The sequence below is a fragment of the Amorphotheca resinae genome, assembly GCF_003019875.1.
Source record: "Amorphotheca resinae ATCC 22711 unplaced genomic scaffold M430scaffold_15, whole genome shotgun sequence".
NCBI lineage: Eukaryota > Fungi > Ascomycota > Leotiomycetes > Helotiales > Amorphothecaceae > Amorphotheca > Amorphotheca resinae.
Genome location: NW_020194485.1, coordinates 330,376 through 350,409, shown reverse-complemented (window position 1 = coordinate 350,409; position 20,034 = coordinate 330,376). Strand labels below are relative to the sequence as shown.

At 49.5% G+C, this 20,034-nt stretch overlaps 9 protein-coding genes across 9 annotated transcripts; 2 read left to right on the top strand and 7 right to left on the bottom strand.

Moving 5' to 3' along the window:
- Positions 1-832: 832 nt before the first annotated feature.
- On the bottom strand, positions 833-1,287 carry M430DRAFT_31882 (hypothetical protein; the record flags this gene model as incomplete). Its single annotated transcript, XM_024866064.1, has 2 exons — positions 833-1,022; positions 1,097-1,287. The coding sequence occupies 2 exons, from the start codon at positions 1,285-1,287 to the stop codon at positions 833-835; spliced, it is 381 nt and encodes a 126-aa protein (XP_024716510.1).
- M430DRAFT_195817 (hypothetical protein) lies at positions 995-3,203 on the top strand. The gene is made up of 4 exons (XM_024864107.1): positions 995-1,585; positions 1,642-1,703; positions 1,965-2,217; positions 2,270-3,203. Exons 1-4 carry the CDS (start codon positions 1,286-1,288, stop codon positions 3,113-3,115), a joined length of 1,461 nt encoding a protein of 486 aa, XP_024716509.1. The 5' UTR covers positions 995-1,285; the 3' UTR covers positions 3,116-3,203.
- Positions 3,204-3,499: 296 nt separating this feature from the next.
- M430DRAFT_272261 (hypothetical protein) lies at positions 3,500-7,200 on the bottom strand (the record flags this gene model as incomplete). Its single annotated transcript, XM_024865552.1, has 9 exons — positions 6,708-7,200; positions 6,297-6,651; positions 6,099-6,246; positions 5,309-6,046; positions 5,131-5,258; positions 4,626-5,077; positions 4,013-4,579; positions 3,779-3,954; positions 3,500-3,706 (listed from the first exon to the last, which is right to left on the bottom strand). Exons 1-9 carry the CDS (start codon positions 6,859-6,861, stop codon positions 3,500-3,502), a joined length of 2,925 nt encoding a protein of 974 aa, XP_024716508.1. The 5' UTR covers positions 6,862-7,200.
- M430DRAFT_46115 (hypothetical protein) lies at positions 7,002-9,261 on the bottom strand. The gene is made up of 8 exons (XM_024867819.1): positions 9,162-9,261; positions 8,884-9,102; positions 8,787-8,809; positions 8,669-8,686; positions 8,267-8,591; positions 7,473-8,215; positions 7,227-7,423; positions 7,002-7,168 (listed from the first exon to the last, which is right to left on the bottom strand). Exons 2-8 carry the CDS (start codon positions 8,987-8,989, stop codon positions 7,117-7,119), a joined length of 1,464 nt encoding a protein of 487 aa, XP_024716507.1. The 5' UTR covers positions 8,990-9,102; positions 9,162-9,261; the 3' UTR covers positions 7,002-7,116.
- A 95-nt stretch (positions 9,262-9,356) lies between these two features.
- Positions 9,357-11,684, bottom strand: M430DRAFT_195783 (hypothetical protein). Its single transcript, XM_024864106.1, has 4 exons — positions 11,655-11,684; positions 11,030-11,609; positions 9,793-10,055; positions 9,357-9,747 (listed from the first exon to the last, which is right to left on the bottom strand). Exons 1-4 carry the CDS (start codon positions 11,655-11,657, stop codon positions 9,568-9,570), a joined length of 1,026 nt encoding a protein of 341 aa, XP_024716506.1. The 5' UTR covers positions 11,658-11,684; the 3' UTR covers positions 9,357-9,567.
- Positions 11,685-11,833: 149 nt separating this feature from the next.
- M430DRAFT_37827 (hypothetical protein) lies at positions 11,834-14,308 on the bottom strand. Its single transcript, XM_024867190.1, has one exon. It carries the CDS (start codon positions 14,236-14,238, stop codon positions 11,974-11,976), a length of 2,265 nt encoding a protein of 754 aa, XP_024716505.1. The 5' UTR covers positions 14,239-14,308; the 3' UTR covers positions 11,834-11,973.
- Positions 14,309-14,430: 122 nt separating this feature from the next.
- M430DRAFT_129998 (hypothetical protein) lies at positions 14,431-14,975 on the top strand. Its single transcript, XM_024862119.1, has 2 exons — positions 14,431-14,464; positions 14,521-14,975. The coding sequence occupies exon 2, from the start codon at positions 14,526-14,528 to the stop codon at positions 14,793-14,795; it is 270 nt and encodes an 89-aa protein (XP_024716504.1). The 5' UTR covers positions 14,431-14,464; positions 14,521-14,525; the 3' UTR covers positions 14,796-14,975.
- Positions 14,976-15,478: 503 nt separating this feature from the next.
- On the bottom strand, positions 15,479-17,570 carry M430DRAFT_111162 (hypothetical protein; the record flags this gene model as incomplete). The annotated part of the gene is made up of 6 exons (XM_024861415.1): positions 15,479-15,651; positions 15,699-15,814; positions 15,862-16,192; positions 16,307-16,576; positions 16,786-17,035; positions 17,403-17,570. The coding sequence occupies 6 exons, from the start codon at positions 17,568-17,570 to the stop codon at positions 15,479-15,481; spliced, it is 1,308 nt and encodes a 435-aa protein (XP_024716503.1).
- A 656-nt stretch (positions 17,571-18,226) lies between these two features.
- M430DRAFT_62279 (hypothetical protein) lies at positions 18,227-19,993 on the bottom strand (the record flags this gene model as incomplete). The annotated part of the gene is made up of 5 exons (XM_024868977.1): positions 19,027-19,993; positions 18,901-18,971; positions 18,827-18,850; positions 18,453-18,764; positions 18,227-18,327 (listed from the first exon to the last, which is right to left on the bottom strand). The coding sequence occupies exons 1-5, from the start codon at positions 19,755-19,757 to the stop codon at positions 18,227-18,229; spliced, it is 1,239 nt and encodes a 412-aa protein (XP_024716502.1). The 5' UTR covers positions 19,758-19,993.
- Between the last annotated feature and the right edge of the window lie 41 nt (positions 19,994-20,034).

The following is a 20,034-nucleotide window of genomic DNA, read 5'->3' as shown; positions in this document are numbered from 1 at the left end:
CACGAACAATCGACGACAACAAAGCAACAAGACACGGATCGAAGCTGGTCCAGAAGAATGTCGAGGATGTCGCGGAGTTGTGTGGGGGAGAATGGAAAATGGAGAATGGAGAAAATGGAGATGGAGATTTGCTGATGGGAGAGAGACGAGGGGCTTTTCTGGGGATGACGGAGCGTCAACCGTGCAGGGGTCGTGCGCATCGCTCCTGAGGCATAATTTAAGATGCACAATTATGTTTATGTTGCATAAGACAAACCGTTGGAAGATAAGGTATCTATTGGAATTTGACATCAAAAGTCAATATGGGGATTCTCACATCAGAAATCAATGCTGCAATTATTTACATATTACCTATATGCATACATACAGATTATACGCATACATACAGAATACACGCAGTATACACAGAATCACAAAGGGAGAATGGTAAAATGTTCCCTCTCTGGTCCATTTTCACATGTCAGACAGCTCGACCGACCAGGAAGCGGTTACCGAATAATCAGTCGCGCTACTCCGTAATTAACCCTGATTTGGTCCTGATTATGGCGCATTTAACCGCCTTTTTTGCCTCTTTGGGCGTCTCCCGGCCAATCAAATCTCCGCGCCGGTCTGGAGAACCGAGGTCCAGCTCCCTCGTGGAGGATCCCTGGCGTTGTCTACCGGCCTCTAACCTCCTCAAATCTCCAAAGAATCTTAAATTCATGCGCTTTCTCGCGGTTGGTTCTTCTTAAGACTCCTCAAAACCTTGATCTCCGCGCCTTGTCGCGGAATATCCCGTCCCCTTTGTTCCTCTTCTCGCCGTGCTATTGGCCCATCCTCCTGCGCCGTCCATCTACCCCAGACATCCCACCTCCTCCGAACTTTTCCTCCTTTCCTGCTTTTGGCTCCCACCTCCGCCTTTCTCCAGCTTGTCTAACGGCCTACGCACGTAACTCGGTTCCAACCCCTCGATCAGGAAGGGCTTCGGCCAGTAGGGCGTTCCGCAGACCGAGGAGATGAGCAGGATCGCCCCAGGGGAGGAGCTGTAGCACCAACGCCTGAATTGCTGCAAATGACGCTGTGAAGGTTCCTACAGAGTACAGAGTCACGGACTCACGGCTCGAGGGTCGACAGAGACCTGGTGGCCACTGTCGTCTGACTACTTGCCCACATAAGGGTGTGGCGCGCTGCTGGATAGGAGAGGAGAGGAGAGAAGAGAAGAGAAGTCCAACACCGAGACAGACCCAGGAAGACCCAGGAAGACCCCCCCGCAAACCAACAGAGGCCCTCCCACAACCACTCGGCCATGCAGAAACTTGTTGGTGCCGGGTCTGCCCGTCCTGCGCGGCTCACCTCTCTCGAACAGAGCATCCCGCCTGTCTTGAGACCCGTTATCCGTGCTTATGTCTTGGGCTACGCCTCGAGTACTGCACCGAGGTTGTTGACCTTGCTTCTAACCCATCTGAGTCGGAGAAGGAAGAATATCGACGACAAGCCGGTCCATTCTTTCTTCCCGTCCCTCGTCCGAATTCTAAGGGGAGGCCTGGAGTTGCAGCGCTTCCCTACCTTTTGCGCTGCCCTCGTCGGGGGCTCGACTTTACTGGAGGCACGTGATCATACTTGTTGAGAAATGTCCATAGCACGAATGTTAACCAGTACCAGATCCCGCTGCGAAGATTATTCGCTCGTCTGGCAAGAGGGCTATCGAAAGCTGCTCAACTAAGGTATTTCTCTCTCAGTCATTGCGGGTCAGACAGTGTGAGTCGGGATAGCCAGTCATGCTTAGGCCTAGAACAGTGTTCTTTTCCAAGCGGGCATGCACTCACATTGATAACAAGTTCGAAGACCGTCGAGTGACGTCTATTTCTTAAGCACATTTGTCAGCCTTGGATTTTATACTCATTCTTTCCTGCTCTCTTGCCATTTCTACAATATTGCCTGTCTGGCTTATGGAGATGGCAACGCCGCTGACTGACTCTTTGCAGGTTCACAAGATGGCTCTCAACGTTCATCGCAGCGTGGTTCAGTCTGAAGCTCCTCCAATCAAAAAAGAGCGATGCATTTATAGAGGTCGTTCCATATAACACACCCAATGGGATCACGCATAGACCTACTCGTTTCGCAGGTCGGACTATGGACCTGACCCTCTTCGCCGTGACGAGGGCTCTCGATGCAGTGATAGGGGAGCTTTGGTCCCAACGTAAAGCTCGAAGGATGGCTGCTGGGAAGTGGAATCAGGTAACCACGCCCTTTCATCTTGCCAATGAGAAACTCTAACCAGTCCAATAAGGTTGAGAAATCTATATCGGCACTGACTGATCCCACCATATTCGCTGCATCCTCAGCCTTGATAATGTGGGCTTGGATCTATTCGCCCGACCGCCTTCCCCCTTCTTATAACAAATGGATTAAATCGGCCGCCGCAGTCGATAACCGCCTCCTCGTAGCGCTCCGCCGTGCCCGGTGGGGAGAACTCAAGTACGGTCTTGAGACGGGGCAAGCGCACATCCTGCAGGGGATGTGCAAAGACTACGGCTGGCCCCTGGACTACGGCGATCCCGTCAAGAGCATCCCGTTCCCCTGCGAAATGGTGCACATGGGCACGGGGAAGAACTGCGAGTACCACGCCCTCTCGCGGCTCATCCAATCCTTCATCTGGGCCTTCTCGACCTACCTGCCCCTGAACCTCGCCCTCACCATCCGCAACCCCTCCAAGAAGGGCCTCCGGTACGCGCTCACGTCGTCCGCGCGCTCGTCCGCTTTCCTCGGCTCCTTCATCGCCCTGTACTACTACGGCATCTGTCTGGGGCGCACCCGCGTCGGGCCGCGCGTCTTCGGGACCAGCGTGTCCGCCCGCCAGCAGCTCGACTCGGGCGTCTGCGTCGCGTCCAGCTGCGCCATCTGCGGCTGGAGCATCCTGTTTGAGAACGAGGCCCGCCGGAAGGATATCGCGCTCTTCGTAGCGCCGAGGGCGCTGGCCACCTTGCTGCCGCGACGCTATCTGTGGGAGGATCAGTGGAGGGAGACGTTGGCGTTTGCGGTCAGCACCGCGGTCGTGTTTACTTGCGTCGCGGAACGGCCGGAGAGAGTCAGAGGCGTTTTGGGAAAGATCCTGCAGCGGGTTTTGAATAATTGATAATCGGAGCGTGTATCATATAAAAAAAGTTATATTGGGCTGGCTATTTGTTATATGACTATTGTACGTATACTGCGAAAAAAAAAAGAAGTGGGAGCCGGGTGGAGAGATGTACATGATATATTGGAGATAAGAAGTTTATGCACATATTACGTCTTGTGTACCTGAAGGTACGATAATATCTAGTCAAATCCTAGGGCATGGGATAAATAAACATCGTCAAAAGCAAAAGCTCCGCAAAAAAAGCTCTCTCTCTCTGTCTCTATGCAGCCCAGGTTGGCATAATATACGTACGTACGTGAATATTCAGCCCCGCAGCATCCCCCCAGCAAGAATCCTCCCTTCTATTTATATATAACTAGCAGGCAGGCCTATCTTCAATCTTCAGGCATCCCATTTCAAGCCTAAGAACTTGCCCTGCAGCGTTCTCTCCAAGGCGCCATCATCGTTGCAGAGATGTGCGATGTTGAAGGCTTTGCCGGCCCAGGTCTTGCACGCGTCGTCTTGTTCACTACAGTATAGATCCACGGCGTGGTTGAAAGCGCGAGTCGCGATCCATTCAAGCTCGTCCGAGGGATAGGGGTGGTCTGTCTGGATGATGATGATGATGGTGTTAGTGCTTGATTTCTCGAGTGTACAAAAAAACAGGGGATCTTTAATAACCTGGGACGCTTCCGAGGCCAAGCTGTGGACCTGGTCAAGCAGTTGCTCTGCAATACCGGGGCTATCGGTCAAAGCAACCTGAAAGAGGCAACGCATGTACTTGCCCAGTTTCGTGCTATTGAGTGACTCGAGGGTCCAGGATTCATTGACAATTTTCTTTAAGCTTGTTACTAGGACTGCCAAGAAGAATCAGTATTAATCACATGAATAAGTAAAGGAAGCCAGGTAGCGGACCTTGCGTTGGAGCTTGTGATGATAAGATGCAATCTGCCATCAATTCGTAGACCCGTGGGCTGTTGCAGGATGCTGCCTTGATAATGATCTCACTAAGATCATCCCAAGCTTTCAATTTGCAAGATGCTTCAAAGTCAAACCCCAACAAAACTGCAAGCTTTTGAAGCAGGTCCTGTTTAGGACCCCCCTCTAATTTTTCTAGTTTCTCCTGCAGAAGGTTGTCAAAGCTGCTAACGTGTTTTCGAAGAGTTAGATAATCTTGTAGTTGATTTTCAATAAGGTCTTCCCCACGAGCTAGAGCAACGAGCGCTATTGCGGCTGAAAACTCGCAGAACATTTTGCGCAGTGACAAATCATCGGACACCGTCTCGGCCAAGTCTTTTGGATACTGGTCGATGAACGCAATACAGCATATTAGCATACGCAAGGAATGTCGAGGATTCCAAATTGACAGGTGCTTTACGGCGAGGTTGTACGAATTCTTCGAGAACCAGTCAAGCTCAGGGATAGTCCAAATGGTTTCTGACGCCTGTATTGATAGACACGTCTTTTTCATATCAGTGACGGCTATCAGGTGTCAGTCTTGACTCTTGAAAATAGAAAGAATGCTTACCCCCTTCGAAAAACTTGCAAAGTTTCTCCACGTTCGCCTCGGCTTCAGGTGAGCCTTCGGTGTCTTTCGATCCATTAAGAACTGCAGACGTCAATGAAATTGTGCTACGAAGAAGTGACGGCAAATGCACAGTGCTGGAAGCCGCAAAACTATGATTTTTGAGAACAAACTGCTCCTCCAGAACAAGCTGCAGAGCCATCAGCGCTAGCAATCTATTACCAACTTGCTGGGCATCCAAGACACATGCATATAGAAGTGTTGGGTCTTTCGAGGAAGAGGAACTGATTATTCGTAGACAGTCGGCGGCAAGATCAACATCTCCACAGCGTATAGCTACCTTATACATCAGGAACCTCGTCATGGGTTCATTTTTAGACGTATCCGACATCGATGCAAAAGTATCTCGTGCACTATTAGTGTCCTGTTTCGCAAGCGCACATAGTAAAAGTTTCCTATCAGCCACAGATAAGTTTATGCACATGAGTGATTGTCACTGATAATTTACCTTGAGATTCGAGCCATGTTGAGTTCCCCTGACTTCTCAAATATCCGATGCATGGCGAGACGGCACCATCTCTCTGCCGCGTCATACTGTCCCTGGGTGTAGTTGGACTCGATACGTTTCCATAATAGCTGCTATCAATCAGTTACCTATCAAATGATTCTAGATCAAGTGAACGAACCGTATGCGCTGCAAGGGTAACTGCCGAGCTGATTGGCTGGCCTAGGCTTTCAAGAATTGCGGATAGGACTTCCTCAAGCAATTCCAAGACATCCGGTGTGTCTCTTTGATTTGTAGTCATCCACAAGCGCGTGATAATGACCTTCTCGACCCACTCATCTCGTTCTGCTTGTAAAATGCGTAGCCTTAGAAGCTCATCCAAAGCTTTACAGGCAAGACCGGGGCTTCTCTCGTTCAGCTTTCTGATGTGGTACATGATCAGCTTGAAGTTTGGTTCGGTGAGAACCACGGTCCTAGTCATTCTCCGTAGGATATCGCTATATGAATTGCTGTCGAAACTCTCATTGGTCGTTGCGGAGAGAAGGTCCAGTCTCAACAACAGCACAATCAGCTTGTCTCCAACTTCATTTTCAAGAAAATCAACCAGGCTGCGGGCTTTATCCGCTGACTCTTGGTCTTGGATTCCTAATAATGCCTTAATCAAAGACTCGACGATCGATATTCGAAGTTCGCTTGCGTCCATACTGAGTCTATCCAGCTCTTGTTCAATAAGAATCTGATATGCTCTGTCGAGCCATTTAACTGCCATTGTATACTGTTGTTTCACAAGAAGATCCTTCCCCATCTCGTAGAGAACGTCTGCTAAACTTTCTGCTGTACCGGGGTCGAAGAAGTGCTTCGAGGACATCGATTTCTTGAACATATGCTCTGCCATTTCGAGTTGGTCTTGATGCCATGCCTATGGAGAGAAGTTAAAGGCCGAGATCTGGGACGAAGGAGGATAGCTTTACCAATGCAGTCCGAAGGACATAATATTCCGCGACCAGTCTTTCGTGGACCTCAACATTCTCACGGGAAGACTGTCCATCCGGATTTTTCAATAGCAGCTCATATTTGCCCAATTTCTCGAGAACCTTCAGTGCGAGATCTGTCTGATTCCTGTCTGCTTCACGTCAACCGTGTAGCACCGTGGTTTGCTCCATTGTGACATACCAATGCAATTCTTTGCGGCCTTGATACCAATCTTCATCAACCGCACAAGGTTCGCAATAGTACTTTTCCCACTTTCAAGAGCACAGTCTAATAGGAGGAACGCAAACACACGCGTGATGAGCAATATGACCGGTACATCTTGTGGTTTTTCGGAATCGTAGGTCCGTCGAAGTCGAGTACAGATATTCCAAAGAGTCGTGCCATTACTATCAATCTCCTCGCATTTGGCAGTTGCAGAGGGGCCAAGATTGTTGGGAAAGGTTAGGATTTGTTTCTGGACGTCGTTGAACAGCGAGCCGGGAGGTTTGGCGAATACAAGTGGTAATTGCGCTTGCAAGTCGGCAGCGAATGCTGGGCTCGACGATTAGCCATGAAAACACGATCGAATGATGAACAGGGTAACTTGCAAAGGATGGATCTGAGGCGTCTGTCTTTGTCGGAGCGTTGTAGCTGCGCCGGCGCCATCTCCCTTGCAATCAGGGGGTAGTACTGTAGCACTTCGAAGAGATATGAAGGCTGCAGAGGATACTGAAGTCGAAAGAAGAGAAATTGCATCCACATATGCTGCTACTTGGCTGCGGTATTTGGTTTCCCGAAGAAATGATGGTTCTGGATTGATTGTCGCCATCTACAACTAAGACGAGAAGCACGGAAAGTCAAGCTACACTTTTAAGGTTCGGCCCGCATGAGCTTACCCAGGCACATATATATATTCCAAACCCACAAACGCCAATCCCACACTCCATCAAGACGCTGCCTATATACTTGATCACCCCATATGTTCAGGTAATTACAAGATGCGTTGTAAAACAGACTTCAGCGTTGTACTGGGTCCTGTGGTAAAAAGTTGCCCACGATAAGTGACGGGCTGGGTTTACGGTCAGTAAATGCCCCCCTTTAGAACAGATAGAGATGCTGCAACTTACATCTTGTGATCATCTCTCCGAATTGTAAAGGAGAAGCAACACCTAATCGTCGGATCTTTGGATTGATCATTCGGATTCTTCAGAGAGCAGCTCGTCAGGAGAGCTTTCTGATTCTGGTCGAAAGCAATTGCGCCAAATTTCTCCCAATAATTAACAAGGGATTCCTCAGCCAGTATTTCGTGCAACGCAATCTTGCCCTACATGGATATTAGTAATAATGGCGGAATGTGCTGAATGTATACCTACATCTCTTAATTTCTCAATGGGGACATGGATGAGCTCAGCCATCTCCTTGTTGCCCCGGAAGATCTCACCGGTCCGCCTCCAACAGCACGCAGGAATCGCCATGCTCGCAAACACTCGGTCATATTCCATAAGACTGCGTTCAAACCACATCTCAACATATATAAGTTCAATATCCGTCAATGCCTGAACCTTCTCCCTAAACTTTGGCCTAAAACGGTCAAGTTGACGAAGTATCTTTTGTTTCGAAGCCGCTTGCATATGGCCATCCATATAAGCAGATAAGCGCGCATAGCCCTTCACGTAGTTGAAGGGTTTTAACATCCCGGCGTCATACTTCGCTCGGAGTAATCGCTGCATTCTCTCTTCAGGTGCATCATTGCCAGTGGGGTCTGCCGCTTGGAGATAGTATTCGCGGGTTTTATCAGTCGGTATGACACTTGCAGGTCTAGATATTGCATTCCCCATAGTATTTCCCGGAGCCAAAGAAGCCCCTTGTTGCGATCCAGGAGCAAGAGACGGATTGGCGAGTCCTCCAGATACCATATTATTGGATGAATCAGTATAAAGGTTAGAGTCGTCCGGAAGTAGAGCACCCTCATCCAACAAACTGTTATTGAGGAAATCGTTTAGGAGGTTATACTCATTGGTAACTTCCGGCGCATTGAACATATATGAGGGATGGTAGTTATGCATATCTTGAAATTGATTTTGGGACCCAACCCAGTCGTCCGAATATCCGATGACTACAAGCAGTATCAACATCTATAACAAGAACAGGGCGATCAGGGTCTTACATTGATTGCCGTTGCTACTGAGAGCATTTGGCTGGATTCCCGATACGGGGGATGGCTGAACGAGTTGTGAAGGGTCGCCTTGAGAGAGTGTAGTTGCGCCTAAAGCCAGACCTTTGCCTTGCGATCGTTCCTGTGATTTATCGAGGGCGCTGTTCATGCCACTGTCTATGCCTCCCTGGAGCTGATCTGGTGGCGATCCACCATCCTCCGCCGCAGAATTGCTATGCTGGCTCTTCGACTTCTTCGTGGCCGAGTCCGGTTCGCGGGGTTCGTCATGGCAGAGATGCCCGATATTGCGCTTTATACAGCGCGCACAAGGGCGTTCCTGTGCGACGGGAAGTTTTAGTCAGGGAGCCTCCAGTACCACAAGAGTGGCTGCATATATTGAACGGGAAGTCGTACCAAATCGCATGTCATATGCTGGCCAGGTACCAGATCGAATTAGCTCATAGTCAAACATCACGCAGAGACCGCGCCCAACGAGGCCACCCCTTGTATTCCAGTCCAATGGGTGACTTACAGATCGTCGACAATACACACAAGCTGCAGGAACACGTTCCATGATCAGCAGAAGGTCTCAAGAATAGTGCGCCATGTCGCTGGCACCGTCGACGTACCGTGATTCACCTTGCGCCTCTTCTTAGGGCTCTTGCTTGCGCCAGATGCAGGCGGCGACGCCTGCCGCTTTGCATCCTGCCCATTGCTGGTCCCATTCTGTTCCATGGCATCGGGCCCTACGTTTCGAGGGAGTCCATCTGAATGCGACGTGCGCTGTCGTCCTTCAAGGGCGGTCTTGCGAGGGCGGTCTTGGCCTTAAAAAGTTTCGCCACGGAACCCTGCTCGACCTATCAGCGCCACCCTTCAGTACCTAAGGTATGTGTATATGCCCAATTACCGTGCTCAGTTTACCCCAACTCCCGAATCGCGTAGATTTGAAGCGGCTTCTCACATCTAATAGTCGCGTTGCGTCGTTGAACAGGGTGGTGAGTGATGCGTGGATCCGGTTCTACGGTAAAGGAAAGCGGGCGGGTCATGACTGTGCTTGGGACCGAGCCTCAATCCAGAAGCAAGGGCCTCGGGAGATCCTTGACGAATAAGGTACCAGGAAAAGGTCAGTCTCCATTTTATGAATTTATAACCCAGAGCAATACATGTGACGACGACAACAACAATACGCGCTGGGTATCTTATTTAAAGTACAGCATACGTCTTTCGTTATACTTAACATGCCTGTCCCTGCCCCATACGCCAACATATCATGTTCGCTCTCGCCCGTCACACCCTGATAGCCAAGAGCAGCCCTATCCTAGAACAACATCCTCGTATTGGGGCTTTTCCAGGTGATCGAATAGAGTTGCCTGGACAGCTGCTTTGCTCTTCGACATTGCGTGAGCGATGCCTTTGACCTGGTCTATGTTGCTCTGGATACTGCCCACATGGCCTTGTAATTCCTTAACGACGGCTTGAAGATCCTCATCCTCCTGAGCATATTAGCTTGGTTTATCAAGATAAGGTGGGATATTTACCAGGGATAGCGGTAGATGGTTGGAGCCAACCGCGAAGCCAATTCGATCTTTCAGGCCATCTTCTGTCGTGACCGAATCTCCAGACTGAAGCAACGAGTGCACCTTCCGCCCGGCTTCCTTCCTTCTAGTGGCTTCAGTCTTTGCATTGGTTTCCAACTCCAACAGTGCTTCCTTCTCTACTTCGAGACGAGCTGCTTCTTTCTTCAGCTCGGAATCCAAGAGCTCGTTTGCATGCAATATGGGAGTGAGTTGAGCCTCAAGGTCTCTGTTGTGATTCAGAATCTTCTCAAAATCGAAATCATCCTCTCGACGATTCCGTGTCCCCTGGGGAAATGGAAGCCCTTTCGAAATCTTGCTAACTAGTCTGCGGGATACCATTTGTAAAGCTGTGCTTGCTTGAGTTCTCTTACGCTCATCATTAAGACGCACGACCACTGGTCTTTGCATATCATTCAACAATTGTGAGACAAGCTCGATACAACTTGGAGGCAGCGGCTCCCATTTCGCTTCGATGATCTGACGGGAGACCCGACGAGTCACTGGAGCAAGATGTTGATAGGTCAGCGGCATCTCGGGTTCGGATGCTTCATGGTCATCCTCTTGCACTGGCTTCTCAGCACGACGGCGCTTCTTCCCATGTTCTTGGTCTTTTGATCCTGTATTGTGCGTTAGCAGAATCATTGATAGCAATAAGCAGGTACTCTTCTACCTTCTGATTCTTCGCGCCCATCCTCTCCCTGTTGAATGTTTCGAGAGGTTCTTGACCGCTTCCCTTGAACTGGGGCTTTGGTACTTTTTTCTAACACACCCGTATCTATTTCCTTACCACGCTTTCTAGGCTTGTCCGGTGCTGCATTATTTGAAGGCACTCTGTCGGCTGTGGCGGTAGGGGCATCATTGTCATTCTTACGTGCCTTGCGCTTTCTCGAAAAGGCTGAAGTAGCAGTTTGCACCTCAAGAACCGTGTTTGAGTGTCGCCCCTCTCGAGCGGTCAACCTACCTACGTCCTTGACCAGAGGCTTGGTAGAACTGGGCCCCGCGATCCCAGCATCTGATTGACGTGTACGCCTCTTATTAGTGACATTGCCCTCAGTGGAAGAAGCTCCAATGGCTTCCGTCTCCGTATTAGGAGGCCGTTTGCGCTTTGTTGGACGACTCTGACTCTTGGACGGGCCTTCAACCGCGGTTTCTATCTCTCCTTGGAGATTCGACGACCGACCTCGTCTTTGGGCATTACGTGATCCTGCCTCCGCTGGTGGTTCAACAGCAGGTTGCTCCTTTGTATGTGAAGCCGGGGGTCGTCCCCGCTTCTTTTGTGCAGTTTGACTGTCGACTTTAGTCGGAGCAGGAATAACAACTTGCTCCCTCGCATCTGCAGTAGATCGTCCACGCTTCCTCGATGTCTGTGTTTGAGCCGGTAAATCAACCGTTGTTCCCTCCACTAATTGCCCAACCGCAGGCTGTCCAGCTTTCTTATTCTTCTTCTTATTCCGCGTAGCCTCAATCTCAGGCGCTTTTTCAGCAGAAGCTTGTAATTCATCTTCAGTGTTCAATGACCTTCCTCGTCTCAACTTGCCCGCGATTTTCCCATGCTCGGCCGACGGCCCGTCGTGGCTTTTGGCCACCCTTCCTCGATTTACAGCCGCGGGAGCTTCTTGTATTACTCGTCCAGTAAGATCTGAAGTCGAAGGTTGACCACGTTGCTTGCGCGCAGGCTCATCTTGTTGTGGTGGTGGGGTTGCCGCGCTCGTCGGGGGAGCCGCCCACCAGTCTGAAGGCCGAGAGCGTTTTCTTTTCAGTATTGCTAAGTCTGGTGCCTACATCCTGTTAGATATATCACTAAATTAAACGGAGATACTTACCATATTTCTTAGTCTGTTGTTGAGAGTGAGCTGAGCGCCTGTCTCATTCAGATGGCCGCGTTAAGGTATGCGACGCGACTGTCGCGTAGCACGTGATCTTGTATTATTTTTCAATTGGAGACCCCTGATTGAGGCTTCACAGTATCTCTACGGAGGAGGCACGTTTAAAATCATTGATGATTGGATATCGAATAACTATTCTTGATGGAATCTGAGATGGCCAAGCATTACTCTATTATACAGCGCGAATGATCTTCCGTATGCGCCAGATTGCCCCTTAACGCCACGCTGACCCTATGCTCCCACATCAAATCCGGAGCTACTTGACCTTGCTCATAATCGTCTCCACCCCTCTTGGAACTTCAATCTGCCCTGCTCTGGCTTTCACTGCACTCAAAAGACTCCTATCAAAATCATCTCTGGCCCTCAACACAGCTTCCACCCAACTAAGCTGCAAGTCCCAATAATCCGTTTTGAAAGCAGCAAAGACATCCGGCACAGCGGACTTATCCGACTCAATCAACTGGAGGAACCGTTCTGTAACCCTCCATTTCTGCTTAATTACATCGCTGACATCCGGACTCAGGTAAGCGCTGTTGGTAAAAAATTCAAATGCTGTTGAAACGTCGTTGAAAAGCTTGTCTTTGAAAGGATCCTGTCGCCTGAATTTTGCACCCTTGTTCTTGACGCTGGATAGATAGCGGACAAGGAGCTCATCCGCAAGTTCTTCTACGAAGATGTCGAGGAGCGAATGGTGCATGACGTCTCTATAATCGCCGACATATTCCTCGAACGTCACAGTCATCTGCTTCATGGCTGTAGTGCCATACCACTTCGGCGTGAAGAAGTCCGGCATGACATTCCGGAAATCGACTATGAAGATTAACTGCGCAAACTTTGCGATGCAATGTGTGCTGAGATCGACATAGCCATCACGCAGGGTGGTTATTTCGACATCCGCTCTCTCCAGGTACGGTGCTGATACCAAGGTTTCAAATTTCTGCCGAAAGCTGGTTAGGTACGCAAACCGACCTTCTTCCTCATTGTCGTCGATACAGGCAATCTGATCGTTTGCTATAGCAACAAGCCAATCCTGAAGAGGTTGGAATCCCTCTAGATCAGGGTTGTTGCTACTATACCTGGCCGCCTCATCATCTAGCATTCTCTGCCATGCTTGTTGCCGGGACTTGAGCCGAAGAATCATTGCATCGACAACACCTTCTGTTACATCCATCCGTTGCGAGTTCCCTGCTGCATCTACCTGCTCTTGCAACATTCGCCACATGTCAACTAGGTTCTTTGTTCGGAAATAACCGTATTCATCCGCATCTAGGTTCGAACCCTCGACATTTCGTTCAGCGAAATCCTTCTTCTCTGCCGTGGATATTCTGCCAAGCCATTCATCGAGGAAGCGAATGATGAGTTGACGGAATTCGCGGACCATTTCAGGCTCCCGGCCATCAATAACCTGGGGAACTAATTCCTCTTCCTCAAACCCAATCTTTTTCATTTTTGCGTAGTACTTCTCTGGCCAGTTAAGAATAGCCAGCATATTCGCAGAGCTCGTCTGTGGGTCATCGATCATGCCAACGAGAAAGTCGTGCATGACCTTATGGTATATTTTACCGTAGGTTCTCAAGATCTTCCATTTCCTCGGCATGAGAGGCACCATTCCTTGCTTCACAGCGTTGAGGTCGTTGAAGTACCATCTCAAACTTTTCTCCAACTTCGAGGGATCATCCAAGAATTCTTGTTTAGTTTGGAGAATCTGCTCGTCCGCATGGACCTGTATCGCCTGCAAGAATTTCTCCTTGTATCCTCTGACCTGCCTGGCGCCATCCGTGATGCTTTGAAATCGTGTCGCCATTTCCTTATGGTCCTTCAACGCCTCTTGCAACGCCAGGACTCTTTTATCACTCTTCTCCTCTGCCTCAATAATGACTGCTAGCCGGACAACCAGCCCATTGTTCCCATTGATAAGCACGTTGATCAAATTCAAAGCAATTGTCCCAACGTGTTCGTCAAACCAATCAACAGTCTCGTCCAGCCGTGAAAAATAGTCCTCCAACGTACTTGCCAAGCCCGAGTCATCAGCTCTTTGAATCTGCTCCATGGCATCGTCCCTTATATTCCTCAACTGTGTCAATTCGTAATGGATAGCCAGTAAATTCGGCATATTCTCCGGATCCTGATCGTCCTCCCTCAACATCGCTTCCACCTGACTCAAACGGTCATTGAAGCTATCCAGATTCTGCCGCATATTCCCCACTGCAGTGAAATTCTTCTGTGTCTGCGAAACCAGATTGATATTTGGGAAATCGAGGATCATGTTCTGCGCATCGGCGCATAGCTTATCAATCTTCATCATCTCCTCCTTGATGAGTTGGACCGTCCGTTGCCCATCTGTAATCCCATTCATCCCAGATTGTGTGACTTCCAATTGCTCCTTGAGCCCGCTGCGAAGCTGCGAATCGACCGCTGCCTTTTTCCGTGTGTATTCGAGCTTCATGGCGGAGATCTTGTCCAGATCGTCTGGATGCCGGAGCAGCTCGGCGAGCTTTACCGTCGAGCTGTCCATAGTCATGGCGGATTGAATGCGCGACAAGTTCAATACCCCAGAAATCAAGTCATGCTTGGAGCTGCAGATGTCAGCCTCGAGGGGCTATCTGTCGGGTTGGGCTCCGCGTCTACGTAGGTAGCTTCAGTAGCGCCTCGTCTCGGAATTTGCCGAATATTTTCTACGGAGCACTTCGCGACATGTTGAAAGTTAAACATGCTCAACAGGACCAACATTCTCTGAGCAGAAAGAAGTATGCAGTATTCTCTAAAGGTATACCTGATTCATCGGCTGATATCTATTTTCTAGTCACGATGTCATATTTCCGCATAACCCTCATGCGATCAGGCATAGGCCTGCCGAAACGAACGCAGGGCGTGTTGAAAGCCCTCGGCCTCCGCCATAGAATGAAGACTGTCTTCTATCCCGTAACGCCCGAAGTCGCCGGTCAAATTATGAAGGTCAAGGAATTGATTTCTGTCAGAGAGGTAGAGAAACCTTTGACCAAGGAGGAACTTAGGGAGGAACGAAAACCCGATCCCGGATATTATATCGAGACGGCGATGCCAAGGCGACAAGCATGATTAGGAGGTGAAGCTGGTTGAGGAGCGTTGGAGGATGGTATGGGGCGGTTACGCATAATCCGGACTTGCTCAGGCTGCACCTCGAGCAAGTATGTGCAATTCTTGGCGTGGGCCCCAGGTCGGATCTTCTACTTCGTTATGGCCAAAGCATCCTCCAGGCTATGGATGGTGATATTTAATGGCGTCTGGATCAGTGTTGTTTGGAGCTGTAAGATACGAATAAGAGCGGGATATCATGAGAAGCGTCCTCTAGAAGAGGCACGATGGGTGGTAAATCATCATTGTGCATATAAAGCGATACAATCTACACCTTCATCAAAAATCTCACTTGTTGTTTTCTCATATACACTTGCGCACTGACAAGAGGATACTCAACGTGGGGAAGTATTAAGAAATCTACTCCCTGCTAGCCATGATCGTTGATTTATCTGATTCCTTCGTTGGTCAGTTTGAGAGTTGCGATAGGGGGACTGTGTTGTGAAGAAGAAACTATGATTAGGGGACTGAAATACATTGAAAAGCTATCCGATTCCTTAATTGAGGCCAAAAACCTGATAATCAAGCACTGGAGAACCCCACCCACCACGAAAGCAAGTTACTTGAACAGTTGAGAGAGTGCCGCCATAGTCATATAAAGGAAAAAGGTAACGCCATGCTCCATTCCATGCACCTTAATGAACCCCCTAAACGCCACGAGCCTTTTCGACATAGTCCTGATTAGGAGTTTCATATTCACTGACGAAGTAGGTGGTCGCATTTCTTCCGAGCCAGTTCGTCAGCTTCGAGAGTTCCTCGCGAAGACGATTGACAGACTGCAAGTCCATATTGGTTTGGGCGATGAGTTCTGGTAGAGAAACTGCACAAGATTAGGTATACTCCAATTTAGGAGCAATAGTAACTTACCTAGAAGACGGCATAAATGCTCCGCACCATAGGTGTCACCAGCACCTTTGCCTGCCCATTCTGGCTTGTTTGAGTTCCACAATTCGCGGACTTCAAGATACTGATTACGCTCAAACCTGTGGCACTGTTAGAAAGTTATGGGAAATGTTTGATGCATACTTACCGATAAAGAAGAATGCGTCCTAGGCACTTGTCGAAGTACTCCTTCAATCCAGCAACCACCTCCTCCAAGATATCAGCTTGAGCACTGGCTGGTTGCCGCTTGGGCCTCTCAAACTCGAGATAATCGTTCAAAATGGAGTTGACCGGATGCGCGCTGGGCAGTGGAACGAGCTGCTGGTTCTTGGTGACATTCTCCCAATCATCGACTAGAATGGCCTTGATATGATCGGGTATGAGGAGTTTGATTGACGGTCTCGCGTGGAATTCCGCCTCCTGTAATTGAACATCACGTATTAGAAATGGCTTCTTAAGGGACGCAGGGAGCACAAGCACTGAAAGAGCTCTCCAAAAAGCCCAATAAAATAGAAATCTCCATTGAACGGTCTCTGACTACAGAGTCTCTTAAATTTGGCATCTGGCGAATAACCCCAGCGAGTGGCAAGGACAATTCTGCATATCCTCGTAGTAGAGACGAGGAGCAGGTGTGGCGGGTCCAATCTTTGTGTGGATAGCCAACTTTGGATAGGGTCTCTTTTTAGTTTTCTTCTTCTGGCAAATCAAAAGAGAGAACTCTGAGGAGATCCCAGTCGCTGCTTTTTGGATCGCTCCAATTGTACAAGGTTCACATCGACGAGGCTTTACCGTTGCTTCGATGGATTCGTGGCCAAGTACTCTGCAGGAGCCGATTGGCGACATCGCTGCGCGGCCAAAAATCTCTCGAAAATATTGCAGAGTTGGTAGGGAGGACGAGGGACAGAAGAGGCTGGAGGAATAATCGGAAGTGAGATCCAGCGTCAACAAGACGTGTCGAGGTCCGGTCCAAAGCAGATGGGGGTGGCTCAAAGCAGACGGTCGTGACTTCATCGCAAACCACCCTGGGAGAAAGGACAGAGAATGAGAAGAATGACATAAGAAAATCAAGCACTCACAGGTTCAAGATCATAGTCTCGATTTCGTCTTGGTCCACGCCCACTCTGAGTAGCAGTAGAGGCATGTCTTTCTTCACTGCCACGTGCAGAACTCAAATCTGAGCCATTCGTTCGGCCACCTTTCTTTGTGGTGGACTTTGGTGCCCTCTGTTGAAGAAGCTTCATCTGGTTGTGAAGCTGGGCAGCAAGCTCCTTGTTCTCATCTGTGAATTTCCTCACTCGGTCTTGAGGAACCCAGTCGTCCCACTGTTGAATCACATGGTTAGGAACATCCTTCTCAATATTCTGAAGATCGGGGGTCATGGAGCTCAAGTGCTTGGTAGAGAGATAGAGAGATGGACAGCGACTTCTGATGTTTGATCTTGATGCTGCGTAGTGCTGTGTGGACGATGAAACAGGAAGATGGGCGTCCTTTTCCTTCTGTCTCTCTGTACGGCCCGCTTGCTTCCTTGCTCTCTCTATCTCTCATCCTCTCAGTCTTTTCGCTCTGGGAGTTGCTCAACTACTCCTTCCAGATCCCAACTGTGGCTTCCAACTATGGAAGGACCCGCAGGTTCTGCGGCACTCCAAGCACTTCAAGCAAAGAAAGGCAAAAGAAAATAGATGGACTCACTGTGTTTTTCCATCCCTTGTAATGGATCCGGTACTGCCATGACTGGTTGTCCTCGGTGGGCCGGGAATCCAGCACCTTTGCCTCGTAGAGCATCTCGTGATGAAAGCAGAGAACTCGCTCGTCTTTGGAAAAGGGGGCGGTGGCCGCAGCTGACTTAGAAGGCGCCATATCTGGTTTCCAAAAGGAGAAAATGAGGCGCTATCCAAGGAGACCGTTGCTTCTCTCTTTTTATTTTTCCTAAAGCGTGATGTTGTGATGTTCCAGGGGAAGGAATGAATATGGATGGGCGATGATCCAGGGACAGGCAAAGTCAAAGCTTCGGCTCGAAGCGAGACAGCAGCCGAGCGCGCGTTGGACGCGTCTTGCTTAAATTCTATTCAGTCTATTGAAATAGATACCGCGTCTGCTATCTACTGCATAGTATAAGACTTTTTCAATTACAATATTGGACTGGCTGGGGTTCTTTATTCAAAGACCGTTCCTGGTGCAGAGGTAGTCATTAATCTCGACGTTCATGAGATAACAGAGCGCACTCTCACCCAAATCCCGAACCTTTCCAGTTGGGCGCGATCTGTTCTGCATTCTTTTTGTACTGGGGTATTCTATCTTGTGTTGGAGCCTATACGGGTAGCATCCCCATATCTTCACCAGCTTCTCCGGCCTGGCCTAACTATGGCTCCTACTGAAGCAACAATCCTCTCCACATTCCTTTTGCCCCCAGCTCCACTACCCTCCATCATCTCCCTCAAGGCCTTCACTGAGCTCTTCCCCCGCTCTCAGCAATCCTCTCCTCAAATCCGGACATTGTACCGCGATTTACAGCATCAACGTGCACAAATTGCAGATGCGGTAGCCCATAACATAGCTACGGAAACCAAACGCGGAAATGCACAGCGGCGAGCTGTTGTAAAAGCACGGAGGGCAGCTGCAAGAGAAGAGCAGGATGATGAGGTGGATATAGAGAGTGCTGTGAGTACAGCGACACTGAGAAAGCAAGGAATCTTTGCTGACTCTTGCCCCCTTAGCTTTTTGGGCCTACATCAAACCTACCAGTGTCGAAACCGCACACCTTAACCTCAATCTTGCCGGAAATGGAGAGGGCTGTTGAGGACGTCGAAGATGAAGTCCGAAGGCTCGAAGAGGAGGCTGACGCCCTTTTAGAGCAGATCAGGGGAACTGTCGGGGGGCTGAGCGATTTGCGATATGGCCGGTTAGCAAATGGGCAGCTTCGGGAGCAGGTCCTGGAGGGCTTAACCAGGTTGGACAGTTCGTGCGGGAAATGATGACTTGGACCGATCCAGTAATACGATTGCATGGCAGGAGTTTGATACCCAATGATTTCAATGATATTATGATTGATCACTATATAATTTTGAGCCCGCCAGAAACAGTGCTATTTTCCCCCTTCGGCCATGTCAAATTACCTCCCAGCTTCCATCCGTTATTTACTACCAGAAAATATTAGCCTAATATGTAATTCCATCTCCAGGAGGAGCACCTACGCGAGCGCGAGGAGCCGCGGCCGCTTCCCCTCCTTGGCCTGGGTTTGGTCCAAGGGCTTTTCTGCCCCTAGATCCATAGTTAGCACTTATACAGCAATTGAGCATTATCCTCCATCACTTACATGATGTTTCTGCTGATGAAAGAAACGGCAATCATAAAGACCCAGCTAGGGACAATAGCCAGGACCCAGAAGAAATAACCAAGAGGGACCGCAAGGCCGTACTTGGCAAGCGGACCATCAAAGGGGTGGAAGTAGCCTTCATACAGATCCTTCTCCTTCCAGGACTTGGTAGAATGTATATCAGTGAAGGTCTTAGCAGTTGTCGTGCTAGAGTTCAAGTGGAGGACCCGAACATCGACAGGGGCTGGCGGTGCTGATACATGCATGACCCAGAGGTTTGGTGGACCAGCACTCCAGCTGTTGCAAAGAACCGGCTGGTTGTCGCAGTTGAGGTAAGCAAGATGCGGCGCCGTAGGATCAGTGGCGAAGAGGGCCGCAGTCTCGTTGAACGCAGTCTCAACTCCAGTGCAATGGCCGAAGCAGGTCTTGTTGCCTCCAGTGACCAAGACCCACCACTCTTCAGGTGTTGAGCTTGCTGGCTTGACGCTTCCTTGAATTGTCTCCTTCCAGTCGTCCAGAGTCAAGATATGGAGAGGTTTACTGCCCGCTTTAGCAGCAGCAGCATCCACTTCGACATCGGAGTGAGCCTGGTTTGGGCTGGGGATTTTTGAAAGAATGTTTTCAAAGTAGACTTGCGTTCGGGCGATGATCCGTTCGAGAGGGCTCACTTCCTTCGTGGCAGCAGCAGCAAGAAGCGGAAGAGCCAGGACGGAAACTGCAGAGAAGCGCATGATGGCGAGTGCGTTGAAGTAGATATGAGGAATCTGGACGGGGGCAGAGAGGTGGTTCTCAACGTAGATGAAGTGAACAGATCACAGTCGCGCAATTCCTGTGTCTGGCGCCGAACCGCAATAAGCTAATATGCGGCTCTCTCGGGAGAACGTAAGGAGAGACGGTTGAATAGTGCGTCGGATAAGGCGCAGGAATTAAAATACAGGAGTACAGAGTAGATGTATATACACTGCGGAGGAAAGGAAGATGTGTCCAGATGTAAATGATGGGATGCTA

Excerpts from the sequence above, each read along its gene's own strand:
- M430DRAFT_37827 (XM_024867190.1), bottom strand. The coding sequence starts at position 14,238 with ATGACTATGGACAGCTCGACGGTAAAGCTCGCCGAGCTGCTCCGGCAT.
- M430DRAFT_129998 (XM_024862119.1), top strand. The coding sequence starts at position 14,526 with ATGTCATATTTCCGCATAACCCTCATGCGATCAGGCATAGGCCTGCCG.
- M430DRAFT_195783 (XM_024864106.1), bottom strand. Across the intron at positions 10,056-11,029 it reads ACCAGCGGAGGCAGGATCAC|ACCTTGAGGCTCAACTCACT; the intron begins GTAATGCCCAAA and ends ATCACAACAGAG. Across the intron at positions 9,748-9,792 it reads ACCATCTACCGCTATCCCTG|GAGGATGAGGATCTTCAAGC; the intron begins GTAAATATCCCA and ends TAATATGCTCAG.
- M430DRAFT_195817 (XM_024864107.1), top strand. The coding sequence starts at position 1,286 with ATGCAGAAACTTGTTGGTGCCGGGTCTGCCCGTCCTGCGCGGCTCACC. Across the intron at positions 1,704-1,964 it reads TCGAAAGCTGCTCAACTAAG|GTTCACAAGATGGCTCTCAA; the intron begins GTATTTCTCTCT and ends GACTCTTTGCAG. Across the intron at positions 2,218-2,269 it reads CTGCTGGGAAGTGGAATCAG|GTTGAGAAATCTATATCGGC; the intron begins GTAACCACGCCC and ends CAGTCCAATAAG.
- M430DRAFT_46115 (XM_024867819.1), bottom strand. The coding sequence starts at position 8,989 with ATGGAACAGAATGGGACCAGCAATGGGCAGGATGCAAAGCGGCAGGCG. Across the intron at positions 8,810-8,883 it reads GAGGCGCAAGGTGAATCACG|CTTGTGTGTATTGTCGACGA; the intron begins GTACGTCGACGG and ends GTGTTCCTGCAG. Across the intron at positions 7,424-7,472 it reads CCATTGAGAAATTAAGAGAT|GGCAAGATTGCGTTGCACGA; the intron begins GTAGGTATACAT and ends ATATCCATGTAG.